We start from the raw sequence: 14,379 nt of genomic DNA, 5'->3' as shown, positions 1-14,379 counted from the left end.
ACTGTCATTGCTGGAGAGTCGGTAGCTCCCCCTTCCCAGGTGCTGCTACCTCCAACCAGACCAGGAAGAGGGGGCACCCGGAATTTGGGGTGCACAGTTGGACAAATGTTGAACATGTTGGACTTTTTGTAAATTTGGTACACTTATTAACTAGTGAGCACAAAAACATGAAGCAGACTTTAGCCATGAAGAATTCTTTGTTTTCTTAATCATCACAGGTATTTATTTGCCTTGCATTTTAGTTGGTTTAAATGGTCTCCTTTGCGTGCCTAATTCCTGTGTTGTTTTTTTTTTTAAGATTTATTTTTATTTATACAAGAGCTGGGGTACAGGCCAGAGTCGTGGGAGGGTGAGAGGATTCACCAGAGACAGAGCAGGGAGCAGAACAGGCAGACAGACCGAAAGCACTGCTGAGGGGGCAAGGCAGGAGAGGTCTGCCACACCATGTGGGATTCTCCCTGGCCAGCCAGGAATCGAACTGGTGCTGCAGAGGGACAGCTTCACAGAGCCGTGCTCAACCTGCTGCGCCACCGGGGAGGCCCATCCTGTATTGTTAAATATTTCTCTTCTTAGCACTAATAGTCCCTCACTAAAATCATATTTACAATCCTTTATTTTCTTTCAAATTTTTGAAAGTTAATAAATCTCCATGAATGCAGATAATAAAGGCAATCCTTTTTTTAAAAAAAGGAAAAATTAACAGAAATTTAAAACAACTGTTTTTATTTTGTTGGATGTCTTTCTAGTCCTTATGTGTAAGATCTATAAGCAAATTTTTTTGTAGCCTGTTTCTTTTCCAACAATGTATTTGGTTTTCATTAGAAGATAATTAAGATTTAAATACTAATTTTATGCAAACAAGTTATTAGTTATAAATGGTTCTTTTGAAAGAAGGAGGAACTTACTTATAAAATCATCTGTTGTTACTTGTTGTGATATATTGATTTTTTTATGCTTAGGAAAACACCAATGATATGTTGAAATCTATTTATTCTTCTTGTCAGTATATTACTAAGACAACTTCCCTTTCCTGCGTATGAAAAATAGTATTTCCTCATGCAAAAATCTATCTCAATAAAAATCACATCAAATCTAGATTGTCTCCTCTCCCTTACCTCAAGTATATGTACTAATGTTGCCTTGCCATAGAGACTACAGATGCCTCCAAAAGTCTAGTCAATATTGTTGCCTTTGATGACTCCCTCCACCCCTTCTCTACAGTTATGTTTATAGCTATTTTGTTTACTGTAATAGGGTGAAGCAGAAAGAGACCATGATAACAAGAAAGTCAGACTGGAGAAAGAAAACAAATCACAGTCATCATCTTCATCCTCTCACAAAGAATCTTCTAAATCAAAGTGAGTATAGAGACTAGGCACAGCCTAAGGGTGATTGAGTCTTCCTGGGTCTTGACGTGGCAGAGATGCTTTCTTTCTGCAGTGACTCACACTTAGATGATGGGTTATGTTTGTTGCTTTCATCCAGAGAATGGTCTAAGAATTAACAGTTCATTTGGTAACAACTTGGATTTATCAAAAGCATTTTAACAATGAAAATGGAAAATTTCCTAAACATCTGGAATTAGTTTCTTTCTAAATGAACTTTTACATAAAAAAATAGAAAAGGTGCCAATATTGTCCAGACCTCACAGAACCAGAAACAGAGGCACAGAGAGATGAAACGACTTGTCCAAATCACACAATTCTTGGTGGGGAGCACTCATTTAAATTCTGGGAGCCTGGGCTTAGTCCTCTCGCTTTGAAGGATGAGTGAAAATCCTTGGGCCATGCACTACGTCTGTCCCTCAGGAGAGGGGGTGCATCCAAGAATGTGTGACTATAAAAGTAACTTTTTTGCTCTCCAGTTTATCAAGAAATTGCTTCACAAAATGATTTGACAAAAGCAATGGCATAGTGTCACCAGTGGGAGCCAACAGAGTTGAGGGAGAGAGAAAGGACCAAATGTGAGGATGGCCACTAGGATAGCCTGCTTGTCAGCAAGGTGAAGCCTGAGGAGCAGCTGATACAGGTGTTGGTGGAGTCATTTCAGACCACTGAAAGACTGCAAGCTGAGTGACAGATTATACAACTTAATTTACTACTGTATTTCTCAAAGGCATTGAAAAGTTCCTGAAATTTTGTCTTTCTATAACTGGATCTCATGCTCTGATGTATTTACCTTCTATGCCAGCAGCTGTTGTCCTTTAGCTAAGTAATGGCGTTGTTTGCATTGTGCCTTCACTTGGTTTTGTATACTGTTTGATTCCAGATCATCCAGGCCCTCCTCTGAGCCCTCAAAGAAGGAAATGCTCCCCCGCCAAACTACGCCCTCGTCCTCCCAGAAGCCAGCCAAGCCTGCACAAAAGAGGCCAAGGCGGGAAGCAGATCTCTGTGGCCAGGACCCTCCCAAAAGTGCCAATAGTAGCAAGAGCAGCCACAAAGACTCTTCCACTTCCAAGCACAGAAGAGTAGAGGGGAAGGGCTCCGGGAGTTCTGCAGAGCACAGAGTGAGTGGGGGGGCATAACTGGGTGAAAGGGGCTATACTGGTATATCTTTACTTTCAGTTCCCAAAGTAGTTCCTAATGACAGTATTTCATGATTATTCATCACTTTTAATTTTAATTTTAATAGCAATAATGAGTTATTTGTGTTTAAAACTCTATTTTTTACAGAAAGAGTGAAAGACAACATTATATGAAAATTTAGATGTCCTTTCTTCTTTAATGGTTCAGATGTAAACTGAATTCCCTAATTCAGATGTAGGGAATTAATTCTGTGAATGTGGAAAATGAGTCTTGCTATTGAAAAGTTATCAGTTCACTTCAAAACATTGTGGAAGGAATGCTGTTTACATTCCAAAATTATCTTAAAGCCTTTGAGAAGCTAATCTGAGGGAATCGTAGACTAATGGTTCAGATGTAAACCACTTTAATGGTTCAGATGTAAAAATTGGAATAGATTTTCCTGTCAATTTTCTAACAGACATTTTAGTATAAGAAATGGTTGCCTGGGTTATTTCTTGGTTTAGATGTTCTATATCAAATTTTGTTATTGTTTACCACAGAAAAAAACGTATCCACTTTCTAAATATAAGTTCCTTTCTCCCTGTTAATCTGGGTGGGTGGGTGTTGACTAAGAGAAAATTCTACATTTGATTTTATTGATTGCCTGTTCCATTTTGGAGTACGTTGTACAGTCAGAATCTACAGTTTCAGTTGAATTTACAGTTGTGAAAGTGCTTGACCAAGCTGAATTTTTGCAGCATTGGTTTCCTCTTTTTCAGACTACTATTTTCAACTAATTAGGAGATGGAACATTTAGAATGATGGTCTTAGATGTTTGAGTGTAATGTGTATCATGATTTTTTTTAAGGGATCTTCTGGAGATAGTGCAAATCCTTTTCCAGTGCCTTCTTTGCCAAATGGCAACTCCAAACCAGGGAAGCTTCAAGTAAAGTTTGACAAGTAAGACTTCAGATGCTTGCTTCTTCTCCTCCCTCTCCCCCTCCCCCCCTCCTCCCCTCCTCTACTCCTCCCTTCCTCCTCTCCTCCTCTCCTCTCCTTTCTCTTTTTTGCTTATACCCTCGTCTGTCCCCCTCTCCTTCCATTTTTTTATACCTTCTTAGTCTTCTAAGGTTGTCTTACCCTAGTCTAGTAATCTTAGATTCAGATGGCCTAACCTGATCTTTTCTTTCAGACAACAAGCAGATTTTCACATGAAGGAGGCCAAAAAGTTGAAGGACAAAGCAGAATCAATGGTCAGTCTTGTCTCCTTTGGTAGAATGTTATCTGATAAATATTTGTAGTCTGATTCTTCTGGGAATGGGGGTGGAGCAGGGGACGGCAGGAGGGAGGAGAGTATAGGGCCTGATATTGGCCCCAATGTCAGCATGATCAGTTGTACCTTAAGAAACCAGGTAAGGAATTCTTAGTGAAGTTATTTTATTTCACTCCACTGACTCAGACTGATCATGGGCAAATAAACAAAGCCCCTAGTCTCAAGTGTAAATTAATGGAAGTTAATCTACCTGAAATGCACGAGTGCTTCCTTGTTGTAGGGAATTAATTCTGTGAATGTGGAAAATGAGTCTTGCTATTGAAAAGTTATCAGTTCACTTCAAAACATTGTGGAAGGAATGCTGTTTACATTCCAAAATTATCTTAAAGCCTTTGAGAAGCTAATCTGAGGGAATCATAGACTAGTGCCAGGAGGTGAAATTTTAAGATGAAGGTAATGATTGCACTGTTAGTAAACATACTTAAAAAAATGAACCTCTCTTTGCCTGGTGGCTGTTGGACTTTCTGGAAAGTGGTGGTTTTGTTAATTGCATGTGTAATTAAATATGCTTTTATATCACTGCTGTAATGTAATTAGATAATGTTTTTCCTTTGCGTATTTAAACATCTAAGACTCTGGGGCTTTTAATTGCTTACTGTATTCCCTAAATATATACCCCCACTAACACCATATATAGAACTTTCTATATATGGTGGAGAAGATCAGGGGTTGCTTTATTTTCCCTGTGCATTCTACCCATATACTGAAGAGGGCCCCTGGGTCAGTTCCTTTTGACCATCATGATCTGACCTGTTGCTCATCAACCCCAGCTGTAGGCTGGCGTCTGTTCTCAGACAGGCTCAGGAAGAGTGGAGCAGAAACCCTTTTATCAGATCTCCATTTGTGGGACAAAATATTTGTTGAATTATACTAGGCAGGATGCATTTAAGGGGGTGAAAGACAAGTCTCTGTAGACCTAACTCTGAAGCTGTTCTGTACCAGCATGACCTGAGTCAGATTACAACACTTGGACTTGGTCAAAAATTGTCTTTTTAAATTTCTTTCTTCCAGCTTTGAAAAGTTATTGCTAAAACTGTGTGACTCTTTAGGTTTTGAATAAGAGCAAACTATTCATTATTTTGTCAGCCAATTATCTAGAACTTATCATGATACTGACACTTTCAGCACTGGAATCTCTCATTATTTAAACAAGTAATACCTCAGGGAATTTTTTGCTTTGCTTTTAATCTATACATATGTGTATCTTACTCCTCTCTACCTAACTTTACTGTTTGTCCCAGTGTGCCCAGGATATTCCTAGTGCTCTGTTTAAGCCTGTTGTAGCCCATTTTAATAAATAGTAATAACTTATTTCACCCTCAAAATATTCCAAGTTGGACAGTAACTGAATGCCCAGACCATTCATAATATCCTTAGTTGCACAGTGTCTCAAAGATGTCCATTTGATATTCCAAGTAGTTAATGCACAAGTGAATATAAAGGAGTATATTTCATCTCTCATTTTACTCATTGTTGAGTGGGGAAATTGCAAGTCCACAACTGTAACACCATCTCAGGAGACACAGAGAGTTATCACAGGAATATTTCATGTGTTGTTTCACAAAATACATAAGGAGGTAGATATTGACAGGTATTGTATTGTAGTTGCTTTTGTTTCTACACTGAGGCCAATATTAATGGAAATTCAATGAAAGATGATGAGTAAGTAAATTTAAAGAGTTAAGTTTACATCAGTGAAGCAAACCAGTAAGGTCTCTATAACTGCTGATTAATTGGGCCATGTTAATCTGACTTTTATTCTTTTCTGTCAATAATTTTCTAAGCCTGGGTTCTCCAGAAAAAAAAAATACTTTAAAATAATTCTTTAAATTAGCAGCCCTATGCCAACTTTATTTGCCAACATCTCCTTACAGTCCTGTTGTATCTTTGCTATTTCCACAGTTTGTTCTTGAATATATCAAATTAAAAGCACTAGCTATAAGCAAATTTTCAAAACCTCATGTCAATCAGCTGCACTAATATGTGATTCATATGCCACGTGTAGAGGAAGTAGCCTTGCTCATCACAGTCTCACTAGTTGAGTTGGTTGTGTTCTACCAAGTGAGAAGCGCATAAGTGACAAAATATGTAATTCAGGCATAGGGTGATTTCATATTTCTCTGTTCCCTTTCAGGGACTCTGTAATCCCTGTTAGCTTACAGGATAGCCTTGTACACTTAGCTGAAACTTCCACAGGAGGTTAAATAATCTGTTGGACTCCTCAGTACAAAAAAGTGATTACCTTAGACATAATACCTGTGCTGTTCACATACCATAATGTTTTCTCCTTGAGATAAACAAGACATGCAGAGAAGCATATGACAACATTATTCAGGCTGTGTAGAATAATTGTTTCTCAGGAAACGTACATAATGAGTAATTATGGACTAGTTACAGGATGCTGTGTAGTTATCACCTCAGTTGGAATGTATACTTTAGTATAGTTTTGAGAAACATCAATACAAGCTTGATTTCTTTTTCCTACTGATTATTTTTCCTTTTATTCTGAGTTTTTGCTAAAAAAATTTTCAGTACCTCAGAACCAACAGACCTTGGTTACCATTTTGAGTTCATTTGTTCTCACTTTTCATCATAATTAAACTAAGACAGTGGAGAGAATTTACAGTAAAGAATGTGAGTGAGACACTAAATAAACATCTATCTTTGACCTAACAATGACTGTGTTCTTGTCCTGCAGACAGACAAGGTTGGGAAGGCTTTTAAGTACTTGGAGGCTGCCTTGTCCTTTATTGAGAGTGGGATTGCCATGGAGTCAGAAAGCCCAGCATCCAAGTCCGCTTACTCGGTGTACTCTGAAACTGTAGACCTCATTAAGTAAGTGCCAAGTCATTCTGCCATCCTCTTAAGTACTTCTCTTTCCTCACCTTTATTGCTGTGATCCTTTGGAATCTTCTATGAAGACAGCTTAATAATAGTGAGCCTTAAAAGAGTTACTGATACAGGAACTTTGTTTTTGTTCTGAACTAGAAGTGTATTCCTGATGAAGGGCTGAAACAGGAGTAACTGGGTCCAACCATATCACTTTGCCAAGTGCACTGTGAAATGCAAGCCTTTCAGGGAGAGGTTGGCTGCCTCATCAGATGCCCTCCACCTCAGTGCAGGCTCCCTTCTTTATTATCTGCTTTTCAGCAGGGGACTGGTAAGGACACAAGTCTACTTGGTTTCAAGCAGTAGACAGGCCAGAGAAGAAACATGTCCTGTCTTAGTTTTGTGAAAGGCTTGAACTATAGCCCTTAAACCTCATTTTTCACCCCATCATTGGCTCTCATGTCTTCCCATCTTTAGGAAAAATCAGCATAAAACCAAGCAAAATAAGAAGTCTTTGTTGTGTCTGTGGATTTCTATGTGTTTTTGCTTAACCAAGTATGTTCATATTTTCCTCTAGATTCATAATGTCATTGAAATCCTTCTCAGATGCAACAGCACCAACACAAGAGAAGATATTTGCTGTTTTATGGTGTGTACTTTTTTCTTTGTCTCAATTCTATTATATTTGCTTTCACATCTTTTGATGTCATAAAAATACTTGTTTTTCTTAACATGAGAATTATAATGAAAGGCAAATTAGTAGGATGTGTGGTCAAGGGTTTAATCCCGCCAATTGTTAATTTTTGTGAAATGGCATCAGCTGCCATTTACTGATGACTCAGTAGCTGCGTGGGGCCTGTGACTTAATTTATGTTCATGTATTTTTGTGTTTTTCTGCTAATATTTACTTCTGATGGTAGTATGAACAGAACAGTGAGATTCTTTTTTTTTTTTAAGATTTATTTATTTATGCATAGAAAATCTGGGTGTAGGCCAGAAGTGTGGTGGGAGGAGGGATGAGAGGAGTCATCAGAGACAGAGTGGGGAGCAAAACGGGTGGATCTACTGAAATACACTGCTGAGGGGAGCAGCGGGCAAGACAGGAGAGGTCTGCCGTGCCATATGTGGTGAGCTCCCTGGTTGGGGATTGAACTTAGGCCATCCGCAGTGATAATGCTGAGACTTCACCCCCATGCCACTCATGGAGATGAGGAAGCCTCATGTGTTCATTAGACTGCATGTAAACTCTTAGATGGCTGTCTTTCTGTGGTGGTGACGTCAGTCTACTGGGCACTATGTCACTTTAACTTCTGTTTATGTTCACAGCATGCGTTGCCAGTCCCTTCTGTACATGGCAATGTTTCGTTGTAAAAAAGATATAGCAATAAAGTATTCTCGTACTCTCAACGAACACTTCCAGAGTTCTTCCAAAGTTGCCCAGGCACCTTCTCCATGCATTGCAAGGTAATGATAAGTCTAATTTAAGTGATTTCCAAAATCAAGAGATTTATTTATCTTCTGCTTTTTGCAGCTTTTGTATTTATACATGACTTAGCTTTTCAAGAATTACATGCACTTGTGTGCTCATTTGCTTTTTAAATTCTTAGTATATTTCTGCCTTTTCCAAGAGTAGTTACATACTAATGTGTTTGTTGATTGGATAATGTAAAAAGATTTAAGGAGTTAGAGGTCAACAATTTTAGAGCTTTGAGGGTCTTTAGCTTTGCCTAACAACACAAAACAATTAGTGGTAAAGCTACAGTCCTTTCTGCTTTTATCTGACATGTTGTCTTAATGTTTTCTCAATTAACTAAAACTTTCTATAACTATCCCAAGATGTGGTCTAAGATTTATTTATAAGGAAGTTCATTAGTTGTAACTTTCTTACAACATGGGTTTAGAAACAACCCAAATGTTGGGAATAAAATGATTAAATAAACTCTGGTATGATTACATGGTAGAATACAATGCAGACTTACATTAATAGACTGTACTTGAAAGATTGTTTAATTCATGATAAAAATACTATGCATCCTACTTGTACAAATTTGGAAATACATCTTTATCGATAAATATAAATAAGGAACATAAAAGAAAAAGAACTTTCTATAACCATATGTCTCCACCTGTTCCAGAATTCATAAGTGATACTAAGAATGAAGTCAACTATCTCTAGCTGAATTGTATTCACCACTTTTGTGAACTGAATTGTTCATCTATGCCATAAGATAGTGGAAAAACAGAACCCTTGTCTAAGTGTTTTGAAGATGAAGATAGCATTTCTTTAGAACTTGGCTATGCTCCTTGAAAATATCCCAATTCTGATAGGTTTTGCTATTTTAAGACTATCACCTAGAAGATGGCTCCATTTTCAGTACATTCAAAAGAAGGGATTCCCAGATGACTTTTCATAAAAAAGTCCTAGAAAAGTAACTTCCTACTTCTGAAAATTCTCATAACTCCCACCTCTAAGGTATTATTCTAAGTTAGCAGATTGTTAGTCACATTATCTTAGATAACTCCTTCCCCACTTGCCTCACTTTGTACCAGACTGTGTTTTGGTACTGGAGACACAGCGATAAACAAGCCCAAACCCCTGCCTTCACAGAGTTTCCACTCTAGTCCTTCAAAATGTACATTCTGTAAAATAAAACTATTAATTGTTCTTATTCTTAGTTGATCTAAAAGATTACTGTTTGACAAGGGACTATGGTGAAGATTCACGGGTACTGTGGCGGTGGGAGGCTTATGGGGACTCCACATCAGAGGAGAAATAGAATATTGTACAAAAGTAAACAACAATGTAAGAAAATAAAAAAAGCTTAATAAAAATAAATAAAAGAAAAAACAAAATGTACATTCTGCTGGGACCACTTAGGGCATATTTAGTCCAAGGGTTGATGTTACCATATCATGAGCCCACTTCTGTGTATCTTTCATTTTATATCCTTTTAAGGCTTTTTATATCTAAGGGATTGCATTTGTGTTTTTCTTTTGATCCATTTTCAAGGCACTTGTTAACCTGTATGTCCAGGTATATAGGAGAGAAGTTTAAGAATCCTCTGATGCACAGTACTCCTTGTCCTGTCTCCTCATAGATTGTTCCTGTATTTCTTCAGTCATTGATTCAGTGAATATTTGTCAAGAGCCTAGTGTTTGCACCTGCAGTGCTAAGTACTGGAAATAAAAAGATTAAAAAGAAGGCAGTAAGGACATGGGAAGTAATGTTGACATAGGAAGACGTCATGTTCTGGATCGTGACGGGGGTATTGATGGTGGGAGGCATCCCACTGCTCCCCACACTGCCAGCGCCTCTGGCAGAGAGAAAGCTGTGCTATGTCTCCAGTCTAGAAAAGTATCAAGTACAGAGTAGGTTCTCAGTTAATGTTTACCGAGTGGGTGGTGTAGATATGAGATTAGCACTGTCTTCACAGGAGAAGTATTATCTTACTATTACTAGGAAAAGTTGGAACTGGGAGTAGGGAGAGGAAGGGATTCCAGGCAAAGGGAGCAACCTAGGTAAATGGCATGGAAAAGCATATTTGGAGAACAGATTCGCCCACCTGATTCTATGCCAGTTTGCCTCCATGCAGTTACTTTCATTTGGTGGCCCTGTTTCTCTGTGCTTTATGAACTATATTGCCAAAGTAATGAAGGCAAAGGGTGTCTCTTTGACCTTATATAGGGGTGACTAGAAGTGCTTATCACTTTGGCTGGTACTCACTGAAACAGTGACTGGGGCTATTGTTCCAGAAATAGGAAATCTATAATCTGGTGGTTTAGGTGATTAACCAGTTTTCTCTTTCCTTCTGTCCTCAGAAGCACAGGCGCACCCTCCCCTCTCTCGCCAATGCCGTCTCCTGCTGGGTCCATAGGGTCCCAGTCAAGCGCTGGCAGTGTGGGGAGCAGTGGGATGCCTCCCACCATCAATACCCCCGTCACGATCCAGAACATGACGTCTTCCTATGTCAACATTACTTCCCATGTCCTTACTGCCTTTGAGCTTTGGGAACAGGCTGAAGCCCTTACAAGGAAGAATAAAGGTAAATGACTCAGTGGTGGCAGCTACTGGGGTGTGGGAGTTGGAAGGGACCAATGCTCTTGGTTTGTATTTTATGTTCATTTTTCTGGAGATAAAAAATGTGTATTTTACTATTTATTCTTGTCACGTTTTCTCCTTTCTTCTTCACAACCTATTAGCAATCATTTAGTTCTGTGACCTGGGGCTGGATTTCTGGGCAAGATCTTAGCAAAATTAAATTAGAAGTACTTCAAGCCCTGTCCCTCAAAAGTGTTCTGGCATGATTTTGAACTGAAATCCTAGCAAAGGAGCAAGGCAAATGAAAAAGGAGAGTTACTGGCTGCCCCGAGGCATTCCAATTTGAGATGTGCAGTAACATAACCTAAATACTGAGTTTATTTTCAGAATATGTTAAGATTGGTAGTATCAATACAAGAAATGGGGCATGGTAAACATTCTTTACACTTGTTTGAGAAGGTGCTTGAAGAAGCCAAGGTTTAAGTGATGGAACTGTGCCATGCTATTATAGGAACTACTTGGTGTCCATTCCACAGGCACTTATAAGTAAGTGCTTGTATGTAAATACCAGATTAATTTCATTACCTATTTTTTTCCTGGTTGTAGGGAAGAAACAACCAGCTTAGCTGTAGGCACTAGGTTTCCTCAGTCTCTTAGAATTTTCTTCCTTAGCAAACTAATGGTGCTTTTAATATGTTGCATTCATGCATTTGTTGATCCAGAAGTTTAAATTGGGCATTTCCTAGTGCCATCCACTGTGCTTGGCATTATGGATTCGAGTTTAAAACCCCAAAATAAGATAAAACCAATCCATTTCTTCCATTCTAGTATAGTGGAGGGATGTGGACAATCAGCAAATTCTTATAATAGATTATGATTTTTTTTGCTGTGATAGATGAAGCACAGAGTGTTATAGGAATATAGTTTCTAGAAACTTGCCTATTTGTTTCCTTTTTATGTTTGTGTGTGCAAGTGTGTTTACTTGGTTTTGTTTTTTGGCTTATTTGCAGAATTTTTTGCTCAACTCAGCACAAGTGTGTGTGCCTTGGCCCTCAACAGCAGTTTGGTGGATCTGGTGCACTATACAAGACAGGGTTTTCAGCGGCTAAAACACAAGTAACCAAAACACCTTAACAGAGGCCCAAGTGGATTTGATGCCTTGGGAGATTTTCTGCACATTGTCTCATCAGGACACCATGCTCAAGAATATAAGAAGTTGAGATAACCAGGACACTTGTCCACGTAAACTCTCAAGAGCTACGTGATCATTGGTTGGACGTGACGTTTGTGCAGAAGCGAAAGGGGGAGACTGGCCTCACAGATGCTCTTGCCTTTCCTAACAAAAGGACAGAAGTGCAATGTAGCCTAAGTGGATGTATGAATGGTCTAGAAACATTTCCGTAGTTTTTTAACCAGCAGGATGCAAGTCACAGATGAAATGCGAAGCAAATTCAACTTAAAAGCAAATCCACTTCATCTCAGTAGCCACATTCCCAGAAGGAAAACAATTTTTAACAATGAATTTTGGTGTAGGGTTTTGTGAATGATTTTTTTTTTTCCTTAATTTTACGTTTTGGGGGAAGTACTTGTTTAATAAATGGTAACGGTCATCTATAAAATTCTGAAGGACTCCACTGTACCCACACTCTGCCAGCGAACAGTGGCTTTGATAATACCAAGTATTGTCATAATTTATGAAATGAAAGGTGACTTCCCATGGCCTGGAGCACTGAGCACTGTCCCAGGCTGGGCTTCTCCTACTGTGCTGTGAGTCAACCCCCGCGGGACGCAGAGGGAGGAGCCTCCACACAGGAGCCAGCGCCGGGTCTCCAGGTGTGAGGGAGGCTGTGGCACCGCCACTACCACCCCAGCTTCCACAAAAGGCAGTCACCACTGACTATATTCTGAATTTCCTACCTGGGGAAGAAGGGAACCAACGTTTGTACCTGACCAGATGGCTAACGTGCTTTTTAGTTTTTGTTTAAGTAGAGCTGGAATTTGAGGTGCTGACCTGTGGTCTGCGGTTATGTGGTAACTCCTGTGTCTTACCAATTCAGAGTTTTGTCAGCGAACAACAACAACAAAAAATGAAATCTACTTCTTAGAGAGGCTATATTTTTCTGCTACAAATTATTTTATATAGTGAAACTAGACTTTCAGAGTCCTTGATTGGTTAGGGGAAATTAACTCCCTGAGAGGATGTGGAGATTTGGGGTGTTTAATTAGATTTAAAAAAAAAAGTCACCACTTGCCTTCACTCCCAAGTATTCTCAATCAACTAGATTTAATTAGATTGAAGAGGAACTGTGGCCTTTCTCCTGTGTTGTTATTGCCATAGTAGATATGTTAAACCAAGCTCATTTTGAGTGACCCAAAATGAAGAACCCAATCAGAATTCCCATATATCCATAAAGCACAGATTTTCCTTTTCATTGAAATTTTGAAGGTTGTTATTGAAGCATTATTTTGAGTGCAGTGTTCTTTAAATGCCAATTCTTTTTCATCCCTCTTAGAAAAAAAATAGAACTTGCATATGTATTGAAATCGAAGCATGAGTGTTACCTCTACAGTTGGTTTATTTTCCTACCCGCCTTCTCTTTTTTTTTCCTTCTATATGTTGTTTCTTCCCAAGCATGTGTGACTTTTTCATATTTATTTATTAGCAAAGAAGGTATTAACCATCTTTATTTATAATGCCATTTTAAGATCCATATGATGAATGTGAGAACTCCCTTGTGATGTGGTAAATCTGGAAAAGGATGTGTGGAAGATGAGGATGATGCTTATTTTCCTCACTACAAATTGTTTTTTATGATGCTGTTCTTTCAGTGTCTTACAGCCTGTTCTTTTGTTTCCTATCCGTAGCTAGGTCAGAGGCCTGTTCCTCACGTTTAGGGTAAAGCGGAGAGAATTACTACAGTAGTAATATGTGAGTAAGAACTCGATGTATGCTCTTGATGAACTGTTTTCATTTATTGATGTTTGAAAGCGAAGTCATGACCCTTTTTACACTAGCAGTTGCTCAGAGGACACAGTAGCCTGGTGGGTGGCACTGCGTGTCCCTCTCATACGTGGGAGAGGACAGACAAGGGTGAGGCTTATGTGACTATTTAACATCTTGTTTCCCTCTTAGTCATTGCCTCCCCTTTACCCCACAACTCCCCAAGATGAGCCACTCATCTTTAGGATGAGCTCTGATCTATGCAGATTGGGGGTGGGGGGCCAGGGTGGAGAGAGGTGGGGGTGGGGGTTGGGGGAAGAGTGTGCAGTGCATGTTCCGTCAGCGTGTCCGGTGTTCCCTTCACTGAAGACATTTCCAAGGCAGTTTCTCAGCCAATTCTAAACTTACTGCAGTGGCCTTACTCTGTGTGTGTTTTCTTTTTTCCTGTCCTCTCTAGCAAAATTTTATTTGTCCCTTGAAGAACTAATGGACTTGCAGAGATCAGTTCATACTGTTTTGATCATAGAATATTTCACCTTCTTACTTCAACATGCATTGTACTGAAAAGGAAATTTCTAATGGCTACTTTTTAAAAAGACTATGAAAGGTAGTGGCAGATGAATACTTAATATTCACAAGGCCATTTTGCTGTTACAGTTGTGTATAGAAATCTAAGGATACTTCCAATCATTTGCACTTTTCTCTTCATACTTAAATTCTCAAAGGCAAAATG

The 14,379-nt window shown here is 39.0% G+C and overlaps 1 protein-coding gene across 2 annotated transcripts in view; it reads left to right on the top strand.

Annotated features, from left to right (window-relative positions):
- The window catches only part of AFF1 (ALF transcription elongation factor 1), a gene marked incomplete at its 5' end in the record, with an annotated part of 177,433 nt that extends 165,508 nt beyond the window's left edge, over positions 1-11,925 (top strand). For both annotated transcript variants that reach the window (XM_084233368.1, XM_084233367.1), the window contains 9 exons: positions 1,255-1,358; positions 2,269-2,506; positions 3,373-3,464; positions 3,697-3,757; positions 6,536-6,672; positions 7,244-7,315; positions 7,993-8,130; positions 10,486-10,709; positions 11,716-11,925. In XM_084233368.1, the coding sequence (XP_084089494.1) occupies positions 1,255-1,358; positions 2,269-2,506; positions 3,373-3,464; positions 3,697-3,757; positions 6,536-6,672; positions 7,244-7,315; positions 7,993-8,130; positions 10,486-10,709; positions 11,716-11,825 (1,176 nt within the window). In that variant the 3' untranslated portion in view covers positions 11,826-11,925. The remainder of the gene's footprint in view (positions 1-1,254; positions 1,359-2,268; positions 2,507-3,372; positions 3,465-3,696; positions 3,758-6,535; positions 6,673-7,243; positions 7,316-7,992; positions 8,131-10,485; positions 10,710-11,715) is intronic.
- Between the last annotated feature and the right edge of the window lie 2,454 nt (positions 11,926-14,379).

This window comes from Talpa europaea, assembly GCF_964194135.1.
Source record: "Talpa europaea genome assembly, chromosome: 5".
Taxonomy (NCBI): Eukaryota; Metazoa; Chordata; class Mammalia; order Eulipotyphla; family Talpidae; genus Talpa; species Talpa europaea.
This window is presented reverse-complemented; position numbering and strand designations above follow the sequence as displayed.